General features: G+C 33.0%; 1 protein-coding gene across 2 annotated transcripts in view; it reads left to right on the forward strand.

Moving 5' to 3' along the window:
• Nucleotides 1–2499: 2499 nt before the first annotated feature.
• The window catches only part of LOC133527283 (potassium voltage-gated channel protein Shaker), a 315532-nt gene continuing 302164 nt past the window's right edge, over nt 2500–15867 (forward strand). The window contains exon 1 of one of the 2 annotated variants that reach the window (XM_061864279.1): nt 2500–2716. In XM_061864279.1, the coding sequence (XP_061720263.1) occupies nt 2589–2716 (128 nt within the window). In that variant the 5' untranslated portion in view covers nt 2500–2588. Of the gene's footprint in view, nt 2717–5503; nt 5795–15867 lie in introns of those variants that run through there. The other variant, XM_061864281.1, reaches the window with a different exon arrangement.

A 15867-nucleotide genomic window follows, 5' to 3' on the forward strand; every position in this document is an offset into this window, starting at 1 on the left:
GAGTTATTGTCTATCTAAAGAGGTATGATATCATATCAGTTATATTACTTTCATATGGATATATGTAATAATATGCTTATCATTTAAAGAGGCTTGCTATACAATTAATTTGTTTTGCTAGTTATGTAAAGATCTAAATAGATTGAAAATCTAGAAAAAATTATAGTTCTTTATTACAATAACCAATAACAAAGAAAAATTTGAATAAATAAATAATACTTACTCGTTTTGTACATAATGCACTGTCATTTTTGTTTAATTATTATTCATGAATTCTTTTTAATATTTCATCTTGAGGCATATCTATATTAACATCTACACTTGACATTAATGACGTAAAAATGGCTCACTCTGTCCGAGGTCTGCTCTTGACACAGGTAATTTTATACTTAAAAAGAGGCACCCACCTCATTTTTGTAAAATAGCTTGTGCATATTCATTTATTTATTAAATTATTTATTTATTTATTAAAGTTGATATAACCAGTAAGGAGAGTTATAGAAAGAATAATAGCGCATAGAGAAGAGCCCGGCAGCGGCAGCGGCGGCGTGCGGCGAGCGGCGGCCGCCTGCAGCGGAACGCGCCGGTTGTTATGAGGAAAGCGCCGCGCCGCCGTGCACCCTCGCGTGGCTCACGCGATGCAGTCCGCTACCTTGATTGTGTAAACGGCGAATTATATCCGAATGTATTTTAAAACGTTTACAAACGTCGGTTCGGCAAACTTATTATTGAATCACAATCAAAAACTTATCAATAAAATGTACTAGAATCATTTTTCTATATATACCTACATTCTTATAGATATTGTCCTCATACAAAGATAATTTTTTAAACAATTCCATGTTATTGTTTCTTTAATTTTACAGGTTAATACTTCATCAATTGCAACAACGTTAATAAAGCCGGAAATTATTCTTTATTGTTCTTAATATTGTTGTACTATGTATTTTTGTTATCAGATTTTGATACTAAACTAATGGGGTACCGCAACAATACAATAAAAGATAAAAATACGATAAATAGATCAAATAAAACTTTAGCCTTTAGTAAAAACGAGTTTCCCTTAGTTACAGATTGTTTATTTAGTTTACAAACTAAACTAGTTAATAAATTAATTATTGACAAAAAATATGTACCCAAATTAAACTGGGTATTTTTTTTGTCAAAACTAGCTTATATAGGCTATATCGTCATTATTGTACACTAACTATAACTGCATAAATGGTCACAATCATCTCTATATAACCAGTTTGAACAAAGTTAAGGGCAGCAAAGCTATGCAGGACCTCCCACCCCCTAACTATAACTAACAAACTCGATGGTGCTATGTTAATGTGATTGCCAAATATGTAGTAAAAATTTATTTGGGTATGGTGAAGTTTGGGCTAGATGAGAATATTTTTTATGGCGCATGTTAAATCCATTCCGTGCTTTGCTCTCATTTTTACTCCAAAAGTCGCTAGTAAATTTTATTAATTTCAATAAGTACGGACAATAAAAAATACTATTAATACAGTCTTCATTAAAATATCAAAATTTGCTGCATACCTATGTACTCATTTCCGACATAAACATTATATTCAATGGCATGCATTAGAAACAATATATTGTACGCCAATTACTGGCTGATTGTGACGCACTTTATGTAACATATAAACATCATTTCTATTATTGACTCTCTAACAATAAATGAGTTGTATTACTTACAATTAAATATGTCTCTTTTGTTTCAGAGCACGAAGAACACATTAGCGAACGTTGCTAGCTCGCCGCTACACTTACATTTAAAAGATTCGATATCAAAATAAAATTAAAGTGTACAAAAGTGAACATTTTTGAATTGGGATCTTATATAGTACTCGTAATACTTATATTATTTAAAAAGAAGTTGTACTTCTTATTTGCGGAATAATGAAAGAAAGTGATTGATTTAATATAATATTTTATGAAATAAACTTATATGAAATTATATGAAATAAACTTCAATAGAAAACTAAATACTTATTAAAAATAAAGCAAAAGTCATTCTTAATTTATTCACTGTAAAACATTAATTTGATAACAATAAAACGAAGTGTTCTTTTTAAGTGAAGAAGACTTTGGTATATTAAATATCTCTAACATGAACATTTATATGTTATCAATAAACTTTTGTTATGTCATTATCATTTGGAAAAAATATTGTAAGAATAATTCGAGAAGTTGTTTGTACGATATAAACGTTAAACAATTAAGCCTCCTCATACCCGAAGCGGATATTTGGCTGGACCACGGCTAAGCCCTTTTTAAAAGTCGGCTGTGATAATATTGGAAATGTAAATATAAACAGCTAAGAAGTTTTTATCAATACATAAATACAACTCTTATTACGTATTGGTCACCGAACTAAATAAACGGACACTGTCATATTTAATACAAGTTCATCGACACAATGTCTGAAAGGACAGTTAGAATTATCCGTTATACATTTATAACTGTAATTCTAATCGGATTAGGTAGTGCAGTGTATTTATTTAGTTAACGAAGAAAGGAATATGAGAGGAAGTTTAATGAGCTAATGAAGCAGTTGATAAATACCGATCGTCAAGATGACGATGTGGCAGTCGGGGATGGGGCATGGGGCCAAAAATCCGTGGCTGGGCAAGTTCATGGGCCTCATGCACGACCGCCGCCGGGAGCAGAGTTCCGCAACGTCCACCGAAAAGACCCAAGAGCGGTAAGTCCCTGATGTATAATTAATTATTAACCCAAAAAACAGCCTCTTTCTTTTTTAATATGAGGTGTGTATTTGGCTACCTGTTTTATTTAATTTTTCCAGCGTTGGTTTTCGGAGCCATAATTATCGAAAACATATCCCATCAAAAACGTTCATGTAAATGTTGCCAAGACGAAACTATAAGGCTCGCACTGTCAAAGAGTTATCAGATCTCTTGCAGAGCCAAGCTTCTAACTCTACAAGCCCTATCGTCACAAACTCTACACCTTAGTCAAAATATATGGCTTGGCCATTTTGCTACCGTCACAAGGGCGTAAGGTGAAAATTTTATTCACTATTCATTATTTTTTATTATACAATACTTCTTGTAGTAACAAAACGGCTAAGCCACATATTTTGACTAAGGTGTAGATTTTGTGAAGTTAGGGCTTGTAGAGATAGAGCGTGTATTAGAAGTTTTGGCTCTACAAGAGATCTGATAAGTTTTTGACAGTGCGAGCGTTATGTTTTCGTCTTGGTAACATTTTACATGATGGGATTTTACTTCTTTTTGCAAATCACGTAAGACAATCTTCCATCCCCTAATTAAAAGGGTTGGGGGAGATTTACTTTTAAATCAAAATATGTTTTTTTACTGATTCTCTTCTCTTTTCCTTTCCCTTTTCATCCTTAGGGGAAGATTTTAGTGTCGAAAACTATCCTTTATCCTTCCCCATAACAAAAACTATCTACATACCAAATTTCAACTAAATCGGTTTGGCGGTTATTGATTTTTCATACAAAATTCAACCCCCTTTTCACTCCCTTAAGGGCTCAAAATTTAAAGTTTTTTTAATGTTTTGGTTATTTGTGTACTAATACTATCCTACATCCTACAGGAAGTACCCTGAGGGTTTTGATGATCATCAGTGAGTGAGTGAGTGAGTCAGTGACGAAATTGTTTTTTTTAGATATGATTAAAATCTAAAGTATGAGAGCTATACAATTGAAATTTTGTATCCTTATTATTTAAGTCCACTATTGACATTATATCCCGAGATTGTTGTTTATCTGATATAATCCAAACCCAAGTTATAAGAGTTCAAAAAAAAAAACGACGAAGCGCTTCGAGAAAAGGTAGGTAGTGCCCTTGCGCTTCGCTTTGCTCGTCTTGGCAGGGGCACTACCGTGCCCAGATAGGTGGGTACCTACTGTAAGTAGGCACTTTAAAAATATTATTTTGCCACTTTTCAGCGTGATTTTATTTGTTTTAACCATACTTATGCGCACTGACAGAGAGACGAACTAATAGGTTCCTGATGGGTGGTGTAGGTAAAAATAATACATCGTGTAATATATAACAGTACCTTGCACTGATATAATATTTATTAAGAACTAAATGTTTTAACTCTTAAAGCTTTTTATTGAAGCACTATTTGAAATACTTATAAATTATTTCCTGTAGGTATTTTCCGTTTACGCAAAAACGAATAAATGTTGGATCAATATATTTGCCCTCATAAAAACAATTAAATTAACATTTATATTGTTAAGAATTATGTAGTTACTTACAGTTTTATTTTATGGCTAGTTTAGTTTTAATCTTATATTTGTATATAAACTAAGAGTTACTTACATTTATTTCGGCTATTCAAATAGGCTAGTTTCCAACTGATTATGATTATGAATATAAACAATGTTGTTTTATAAATAACCATATTTAACATTTATGTGCTATCTTACAAAATCTACTTTAAATTACTTGTCTTTATTTCAAAATTATTTTGTCACTAATGTCTTAGTGGAACACTTTAAAGTTGACTAATTTCAACGAAATGATCATTGTACGTAACTGCGTTGGCCGCATTAATTAATAAAATATATATTTTAAATGATATAGCAACTCACACTTGACCAAAATGTTGACTTTACCAGAATTGTTGCTAGTCCTATTTGACTGACTTTGAATTGTTTTTACAAAAATACCTAAGTAATTGGTTCTTAAGACATTTTTACTCTATCTTTCGTAGTTTCGGATTCCCCTATATTGTCGTACTAAAAAAATATTTCTAATTTAACTGAAAAGTACAATCTAATTTTATAGTACATATGGTAGTACTTTACCGCGCTAGTGAGGTAATTAACACTTTACGTGCCCACGTCGAAAATTTACAGTACCATATCGTCGGTGATAGTGCAATAACGCGCAATGAGTTCGAAATTAAAACAACGTACAAGGCAATTGGACCTTTCTGCATTTGTTTGTTACGCGGTATTGCACTATCCTCGACGACATGTACGATACACGTGCGAAAAGGTCATCTACTATTATTATATTAACTGGTCAGACTGACACATCGTCACCTGGACAGCCCTTATTAAGCCTCAACATTCGGTTACAGCCGGACCATGCTCAGTGCTCACATAGCTCACAGTTACGCACGCGATAGGACCTAATTAGTAGGTATCACTAAATTCTAAATCAAACGTTTTTATTTAGCGAAACACACACATTCAACTTATGAAGGGTTGTGATTGATCATAATGCTTATTGAGATATAAACTTAACAAGCAATTGATTTGTTTCGAATTCATCCTTATTAAGTGGTTATCATCAAAATATGAGAGCTTTAAACGTAAAATTACGCAAATGTAAAAAGTGTCCGCACCAAAAATAAAACAAGCCGTCGGGCCGCAGACACGCGCGCGCGACGCGATATCAAACTCCCGGAATACTTCGCGTACTCTCTGAAAATATTCTAAGAAACCGTTTCATCGACGACGCTCGTCACCGTTGCGAACGTGTGGGAAAATACCATACATTGCCGATTTAGAAAAACAAACAATGAGCATATCCGATACGTCAGATTTAAAGTAACGGCCCGCTCTTTGTAGATCAAAGTGATGTAAAATATTACTAGTTTTGAATAGATGGTGCTAGTCTTAAGTGAAGTGATTGTAGTTTTTGTGTCCCTTGAACTTGAACAATTACCCTGCATTAATGTTTGCGGGGGGTGGAGCCGGGTTTCAGAAACAGTCGAAGCCGCCCTGGGAGAACTCTAATGCCAACACTAACACTACTGAACTAACACCGAGTTGGTAAGTAGCCATTCATAATGATATACTATGCGAGCACTTTTGTTTACATCCACTTATATAATAGCTATTATAGATTGAATTACTATGAACTGTATACGATGACGATCAAATTATTGTACACAGGGATTTAACGATTCATTTAATCAATAAGAAATTCCTTTCATTTAGAAATATTATATCATAAGTACATAAAAATGTGCTTTCGGTAAATAAAATAGAAAAAGACATTCATTTTAATATGTTAACAAATAATTAAATAGAACATAATATATAACATTACTAATTATTCATAGAAGTTTATTCGTTCCCTTCTAGATCCGTAGATATCGTAATCTAAATTTCCCTGACCTATAAACATTTAACTATTAAATTTACGGATGATATTAAAACAGTTGTAGAAACACATTAGGATTTACATCGAATATGAGACACTATCTATGAACAACAATATAGTTTAAAAAAAAAAAGATTTATTTATTATAATATATCGACTACCGTAGGCGTAAAAGGCCTAAGGGACAAAATAGCGAAAATGTGTTAAATGAGTTATGAACGTATTTATACTCAGATTTTTTTTTCTCTATCAAATGGTATATTTAATTTCTCGATATATTGAAAAAAATGTCTCTTACTCCCCACAAAATAATGTGCTAGAAGTTAATTTTCCAACGAGGTTCGCAGTATCTGTTAATTAAAAAAAATGCTAATAAGGTAAATTGTTAAAGAAGCGCAATGGGCGCCCTTATTACAAAACTCGTGTTTTTTGGCGTAACAGAAATGCTATTTTCGTAAATAAGCATTGTATCATAACCAACCAATCGGTTTTAAAGAGCTCAAAAAGCTAAGAATAAGCCACAGAAAGCTAAGAATAAGCCAGATAAGTTTATTCAACGAAACAAAAAGTTACGATTGTTTTCTCAAAACGAAACTGTTTTTTATACCCCTGAAAGATTACACTTTGTCCGTTACGTCCTTTGAGCCTACGGTAGTCGACATATGATTTACTTCGACAATAACATGGTAGGTATTTTGCAGTTACTGTTCTAATTTCTTATATTAATTATTAATTATATTCATATGACGGATATCTTTTGACCTTGTTGTGACGTAAATTGCATGCAACAGCAGCCCATTTTACCGAACAAGTCAAGTTACAAAGTTAATAATATTTATTATCAATAAAATATTGAAACTATACTTATAATCTTAGCTTTTAAAACCTTTAATTGGAGTATAGTACTTGGTGTGAATCGTGGACATGACATAGAGATAGGAAAATTGAAAAAAAAAAAACTGTAAAATTGTTTTTTTTAAAGAATGGAATAGATGAAGCACGCATGTTACCTAGTTTTATAAAGATTATAACAACTTCTAATCAATCACGTTTCACGACGAAGTTGCCCTCTGCCCTGCCCACCACGCACAACAGCCGTAATTAGTGTATTCAATTATTTTCTGTATTCTCGGCTTAAAGTTCAATCACGTTCTCGAAAACATTCTACGACTTACAAGTCATTTTGCAATGGTAATTTTTCTTGAAGTCGCATATAGTAATATCAACAAAATTTCATATTTATATATTAAATGTAGTGCGTTTATAAAGCTCATTACGGGTCATAATGGTCATAAACTCGCAAAATGGTGGGCAAGGAGGATAAATCTCCCTTCATCAACTTATAAGTTTTCGCCTTGAATAAAGTGACTTACATAATTGGCCACTTGACAGTTTTTTGTAAATAATGTCAAACGATTTTGATTTTCCTGAGGATCAAATGTCTATATGGGACTCATGGCATTTAAGCAACATAAAGATCAGAAATGAGAGTTAAAGTCTGACGCCCACACTCGACGATTGAAACGCCTCTAACAAAATGATAATGTGATGTGACGTCACATCATATAAGTCTGTCCTAAATGTATGGAAGATCAAGGAAATTACAATTTCGACCCTGAAATATTGCGTTTATGTGTATAGTTGTCATACAATTTATTTTTCAATAAAATGTATGGAATAATTTTTTTTTACTTTGGAGCCTAGTATTTTTTTATAATCTCAATATAATTTTTTGAATTCCACTTTTTTATAATGGATGTCTCATTTTCTATTCATTTAACAACATTTTGTTATAATATTCAACATGTGTCAAGTACCCAATTGTACGTTCGGGGAAATTGTCTCTTTCGCAGTTTACGGTTCACTTTACATTGGACAGCTCTTAGCATTGTATGTACAAACAAATTTACTTGAACCGCAAATTGCTAAAGAATCAATTTCCTCGACCGTACATGGATTGGCATCTAGAAGGGGAGAGGGTGGATACAACGGTTCACTATTCGTTCAGGAGCAGTAGTTGCGCAATCTTCACTTAAAGCTGACTATTGTGCTTATCATCTAACAGACAAGATATAAAGAGGTGTAAGGAAGCTTATGAATCTAAATGTAGGCATGTCATAGTTCCGTTATACACCTATAGATACAGACAGACAACGCATAACCTAAATAAATCGTTGATGGTTGGATTCTCATTCGTAACACATAGGCAGATACTTGGTGGCCATAGCTTAGCTATTCTGATTTTTTGTACTTAAACTTAGATGGCAATTGATAAGTAAATTGGTACAGCGAGTGGTATTGAGCGAAAAGTGTCAAAATTGCAAGAAAGTGAGCGCTTAGAGTCGGACTAATCTAACTCTGTGCAGATTGTGCAATGAGAAAGTGTGAAAGTGTGGCCCGTTATTTTTTTTTTATCTACATACACACATTTCATAAACCCTCTAGGATGCCTTCAAAATTCGTAAGTAATGGCCAACATTAAGATAATCTGTTTTGTTACAACATAATTCTTATTTGTGGAAATGTATGTAATAATAATTGCTTTATTATTAGATCAGAATAGATTTGGTTTTCAAGATCTAAATTACGAACATATTTGAAAAAAAGTGGCGGTGACATAATCGGACAGACAGACGGACATGACGAATCTATAAGGGTTCCGTTTTTTGCCATTTGGCTACGGAACCCTAAAAAGCAATTCGATTTGACCTCTATTCTAATATAAATGACAATTATATACAATTTTGACAAATCTTGCATGTTAGTTTGTATCGAATGATACGGATATCGGCGCCAGACTCTAGTTTGTCTCTGTATTTACAAAACTACGGATGCATGACATTCGTTTTTCACGAAAGTTTTTATTTACCGTCATTTGACATACAGTTTATCTTTTAATTAGTTTTAAGTATAAAGTAAATTTGTTTTGTGGTTTTTAACTAACTAAAGCAAAAACTTCGTATAAAATGAGCGATAACGATGTTTCCGAGACTCCACCTCATATCCGCGAGTTCCGCCAATAGAGCAACGATCCCATATTTGTTGAAATATGACGGTAGTGTGTATATTATGTGTGTAGATAGTATATATAATAATAGTGTTTGTAACTGTACATAATTAGGTATTAAAAAACTCGTATGGTCCTTTTTTTGGTTTCTTAAACCCACCCTCGTATTTTAATGCCTTTCATTATGTAGCAGTCACATAAACTACTATTAAAAGGCCACAATCCTAACCTAATCTAACCTAACCTAATTTTCGGATGAATCAGTTTTTTGGGGGCCACATAAATCGATGAAAAATATTTTTGCTAAATAATAATATCTATTAGAATGAAATATTCTGTAAACTGTACTGTTGTAGAAATAAGACTCATTGAATTAATTATTCGATGGTATCTTTTAAGTTTTATATTTCACTTCAAAATAATGAAATATTAATCCTATTTGAGCCTAGTTTCTTAGTATGTTATTAGTAAAAATATTATGAGACTTGATTATTTCTGTATTTTTCTCTAAAACAATATTTGGCAAAGAGTTCGTGAGTAAAAGAAGGGGCACTCTGAAATCATTGTAATCCGGATTAAATTTTGTAATTTTTATTCAGAATACTATAATATAGATTTGAAATTGATTCTGTCCCTGAGTTTTAAATTTGGAACATCATTTTGCTTTTAGTTTCTAGAACGATGCATTATTCTATTGCAAGGACTATAAGTAATATGTACTGTTTAAGGCAGCACTACTCCAAATAAAAATAACCAGGGGGTTATTTTTATCTGGAGTAGTGCTGCCTTACTGTGTGCTGAATAGGGATTCAGTTGTTCACGAATGTACAGTCCTGTACCTGTAACTGTCCTAGAGAAGATATATCGTATACAATATGTACTTGTTATGCAAGCCTTTATACTCGGAAAGCAAACAGTTGTTTGTGTTTGATGGAAAAGTCCTTCTGGAAGACAAATTATCGTACTTTTAACTAAGAATCAACCGTATTAATATGTCTTTATTTAATTAACTTTTATAATAAAAAAAAATCTTTCAGTGCTTGTGTTTATCGGGCAATCACGAACACTTAATAGGACAGTTAAAATCGTTCACAAATGACCCAGACTAGCCGAAAAATTAGAACATACACGACATTTTAGTCAGGATTAAACTTAAATTTTGAAAACGTACATACTGCCGGACAATAGTCGTAACGTTAGCCAAGTGAAGACGATTGCCCGACTGTACACTTTTTATGGGTCCATTTGAAATAAACGTAAAATGGAGAATTACTTTTAATTTTAATTAATAAGTTAAAGAGCCGATTATGTCGAAAATTCGTAACTGTCCCACACAAAAGGTTATAAAACAAATATATATATAATTTTAATTTATGTCTGGCCCCGCCTTATGTGATTCTCGTAATTGAATCCTCAACTACTAATTATTTACGCAAATAAATGTCGTGTTAAAAAAAATTAGTTTAAACTTGAATCCTGTGTGCACCCGTAACACTCCGCTATAGTCGCTTGGCAGTAGTGATGGCGTGATTTCTAAGATGGCGACGAGTGAAATCATGTTATCTCTCTGATCTCTCTAACACAGTGAAACAGCTGCGTTCACGATTCTTGATTACCCGGCCTTTCCCCACGTACTGAGTATAATTAATATTATGTCGATCTGTCTGTACCCCTAGTGTAAATTTATTCGATAGCGAAACGTAACGTACGCGTTTGTATGGGATTTTGGGTTTCCAAAACGTATCGCTTGGCGCGCTGTTTCTAAATCCCATACAAAATAAGACTTAACGCAAACGCGTACGTCACGTTTCGCTATCGAATAAATTTACACTAGGGGCTCTGTTATTTAATCTGGTTATTGAAATTCAGTTAATATTATTATTATTAGGTTCTTAATACATGCACTTTCAGTAAAAGAACACAAGTTTACACAAGAATTTTCTCGAAAATATTCGGTAAAGTTGGGCTTGAAGGTCATAAATTAGGACTAGTAGCAAAATGCATAGTTTATAGCTTATCAAATAAAATTAAACTAACTGCCGTGACATTTACGCGTCAATAATATTGCAGACAAATTCTAATAGGTATTTATTTTGTCAACATTCAAACTACTTACATACTAAGACCAAGCACGTCGTTATCGGGTCATGCTCAGTGTAGTAGTCTGTATTTTCCCGTCCGTCACAATAGGACTCAAATGAAATAACAGGATACTAGTCAGCAATTGCCTTTGTCCTCCACTGTAATATGCTTTTTATTTTTAAGAGATAAATTAATATTGAAGGTAGGTATCAATGCTTTGTGTCTTTGTTTATTTACATTGGCAGTTCCGTGGCCAAGCACGCTGGAACGGATTTGGATATCGCTGCCAGAGTAAACAGTGCTAGGGTCACGATTACCTTATACATCGGGCCGAGGGCCGCCAGCGCTTATGGTTGGTGGTAGGTAGGTATTTATTATCAATAATGGACACACTGATGTCAATATAGATTTTTTTGTACTCTTTCATTTTACCTTGTGTCTTAGGATAAGACGAAAATGCAATATTGTGAATCTTAAGTACTAACATAAGTTTAGATAAAACAATTTTATTTTTCTTTCAAAGTTGTCGTATGGCTAGATTTGAGGGCGGGGCTGCGCCTACTCTCTTTTAGCTCCTCCACAATCAAGATGACTCGCTGATGTTAATTTGACTTGTACAAGCAGACGAGCACCCACAAAATATTTTCTATTAGGTAAAATTGTTTTTCTGTTGGTAAAATAGCTAATAGTTGCATGTCCTTTTCTATAAGTGGTATTTACCTACTTATATTACAATAGTAGTCCAGCATAATTAACGTTGAGGACATGTTTAATCGAAATGACATATCGGGATATAGGATCGATTACTGCCTTAATGTTTGCCTTTATCTCGCCCCTTTTGCGGGGTCGAGTACTATTGAGGCCATCGGTGTGTAGCACTCCTAGATATCCTTAAAATTTCGGGTTTTACAAGTAACTCGCGTTTTGTGAGTAAGTTTAATCGTTCGTAGTATACACTTGCATACCATAGAAATTTACCTTTTTTAGGGTTCCGTAGTCAATAAGGGTTCCTACCCTTATAGTTTCGCCATGTCCGTCCGTTTGTCCGTCCGCGGCTATGCTCCGTGATAGTTAAGTGCTAGAAATCTGCAATTTGGCATGGATACATAAATCATGTATGGTGATAGAACGGTAAAATAACAACTACAAAACATACAAAATGTTAAAACTTAGTAAGGTTTAAAAAAAACGCTTAAACCCGATAGTGTGGGATATCGTTGGATAGGCCTTTCAAAACGAATACGGGAACCCAACAACCATTTTTTGATAAAGTAAACATTTTCGGAAATAATCACACCGAAAGAAAAAATGAGGATAGTTTGTGCTGTATCAGAGACACAGCAGTGGTTTACGTGAAACGCTGATCCACTGCTTCATTTTGTATGTAAAGCAGGCGGCGTTTTTAGTACGGCTGCCACGAGCTTGTCACCGACCTGACCCTTACTTTATATACCTACATCTAGCTGGCACTAAGAGTAATATGCCAGTACGAGCGAGATGCATAGAAAGTAAGTTACGTAGACGTGAGCAAATATGTCAATATCATGTCAGTGACACTTTCGTGGTAAGGCTATAGGTATCTGTAAAAACCAACTGCCTGCTGGCGGGGATGCCTATCGTGCTCGCGCAAAGCAGGTGAATGAAACTCATTAGTATTTATTCAAGTAAGTGTTTATGTTTAGTTTTTCAATTAATTTAACATAACTTCCAGTTTTTAGTCATTTATGGTAACATAAAATACATCACCTACTAAGTCTTCATCGTTGTTTTGTTTAAATAATTACCGTCAAATTATCTAGATTACCATCAATTATTTGTAAGAATTTCTGCCGGTTTAAAATTCTTGATATAAAATATGTTATGTTTATTGAATTAACTAAAACGCTTGCAAAATAAACAAATACCCGCCCTTATTACACATATTAAGGTAGTGTATATATATTTTTGGCACTTTGTTCGTGTCGATATTTAACACCTTGACAATACTAACACTTGGAGTAGGTATCTTATTTCGATTTCGACTTGGTTCGATATGTAACAGAGTCTATCAATGACAAATCGCCGGTAATGTCCATTTTTCTAGATCTCAGTAAAGCTTTCGATTTTGTTGACCATTCTTTGCTGCTCTCAAAGTTACATTCTTATGGGATTAGAGAAAGTGCTAATGCTTGGTTTAGGAGTTATTTGTCTGATAGAAAACAATGTACAGAAGTAAAGAAAGTGGTCGAAACTGGCACACTTCAGGTTAAAAGATCAGGTATAGATCAACATTGTGTCAGGAGTGCCTCAAGGTAGCAATCTGGGTCCCTTATTATTCTTACTGTATGTTAATGACCTCCACAAGGCTTCAAATCATAAATGTATTCTCTTTGCCGATGATACCACAATGTTAAATATTGGGTTTAATAATATCACAATAGAGGAAAGGGATAGCATAAAATTCTTAGGGTTGCATTTGGATAAGTTCTTGAATTGGAAGGAACATGTTAATTCAGTATGTTCCAGATTGGACGGCTATGTATTTGCCTTAAGAAAAATTAGAAAAACTGTCTCTACCGAAGCTGCACTTTCAGTTTATTACGGATATGTTGCTTCAATTTTAAATTATGGTATTATATTATGGGGAAATTCTGTGGATGTGGAAAGAGCTTTTAAAGTACAAAAACAATGTGTCCGTGCAATCTCAGGCTCTTGGTACCTGGCTAATTGTGAACCGATCTTTAAAACATTAAACATTTTGCCGCTGGCCTGTATGTACATCTTGAAACTCTGCTTATTTGTCAAAGCACAACCTGAGCTATTTGAATTACGTGCCGATGTTTGGCAAAGAACCCAAAGGATCTATTACAAAAATCTTCTCAATCAGCCGCGTTATCAATCAGATATTTACAAAAGGAATGTTTATAATTTGTGTATTCGAGTCTACAACAAATTACCTGATAGACTGAAAAGTCTCCAAGGCAGGCTATACAAAACTTCCTTACATAAATGGCTATTGACTCAATGTTTTTACACTGTAAACGAATATTTGAATTCTACATCTTACATTTAACTTATTAAACAAAACATAAATTGTTATTATATTTCTTTCTATGACTATAACATTGTAATTATTTCAGTTTTTGATGTAATATTGTATGTTGACATAACTCGTAATGTAATATTTGTATAATGTAAAAATGTGTATATGTATATTTTAATATTTGCATGTCGAAAATTTGACTGATACTGGTACAATAACTACAAATTATTCTAACATCTTGTAAGACGTATTATGAGGCAAATAAATGAATTGAATTGAATTGTAATCTGCATGAAACTTAATAGGTATTTATTTAAACATTTTGAATTGAAATAATATAATACGTCACATCATCCCACTTATCATTATCGTATCATGCCACTTATGTATATTATTAATATTATGTAACTAAAAGTCTAAATAAATGTAAAAGAGAGGCGAATACGTCATTAATACTTAGCAGACAGCTTATATACCGCGAAAAACAAAAATCGAAATTTAAACTGTCACTTTGAAGCGCATTTATTCTCAGTATAGGGGGTTTTAAAAAAAAACTATTTTTGCTTTAATTATCCTTAATGTTCCATACAAAATGTATTAATCAGTTACGAAACGGTCCATACAACATGCTACGTTACAAAACTGACAATTAAAAGTGGGACACTTTTTTATTACAGTGCTCGTGATTCTGAGTAGAAATAACCCAAAAATTGTTAGGTTTCAAAAAAAAGTTCGTGGTACACTTTTTTCTAAAAATGCCAGTAAGTAAATGGTAATATTTTAAAGCTATATAGGTATAATATACTGGTAGACTGTTTTAGGAGGAATCATTTATAAAGGAAGTAAAACTAAAAATTCTGCAGCTCCTGGTTGATGCTCGACCACGAAGCAAGTAAAAGAGAACAACACCACAGCACGCATTATGTTATTAAATCGATTTTACCTTTGCGTTGGTTACCTACAATGATGATAGAACCATGTAAATGTAGCATCGGTTATTGCTACCATTGAATGGAAGTTTTTTTGTGTTAAAATAGATAAGTTTTTTGTAATTTTTATGGAAAGTTCTTGATAGAGGGGGGATGGCGTTTTTATAATTTACCTAAGATATGTATTTTTTCCAAATCGTTGACTGAAAATACGTTTCTGCCATATCCATTTTTGAGCAAAATCGTTTTTAAAACATTCCTTAAATAACAAAAAATATGCTCTAATTGATCTGAATTAGAATTGGTTTAAGAAAATATATTATTCCAAAATGTTGTGCCATATCCGCATTTTAGTAAAGGATACTACACTCTGTTAACAGAAAATTATCACAAAAGTTGTGACATATCCAAAACATTGTACGTTTAACATTTACTCATCAAAAAGGGATATGGCAATAATAAAATATTTGTATGGTGCTATAAATAGTAAACATATACTATATACATAAGTTATATATAATGATACATAAGTTGTATATTCCAATCAAGATACCTTTGAATTAGTGGCGACATGTACATTAGCGACACACAAAAAAAAACAGACAAAAAATTAACACGAAAAATGATCACACACATAACTGCACCAATATTTATTTTACATATAAAATACATTATGCATATTAAACATTTCCTTTTTGA

Source organism: Cydia pomonella, chromosome 1 (genome assembly GCF_033807575.1).
Source record: "Cydia pomonella isolate Wapato2018A chromosome 1, ilCydPomo1, whole genome shotgun sequence".
NCBI classification, from domain to species: Eukaryota; Metazoa; Arthropoda; class Insecta; order Lepidoptera; family Tortricidae; genus Cydia; species Cydia pomonella.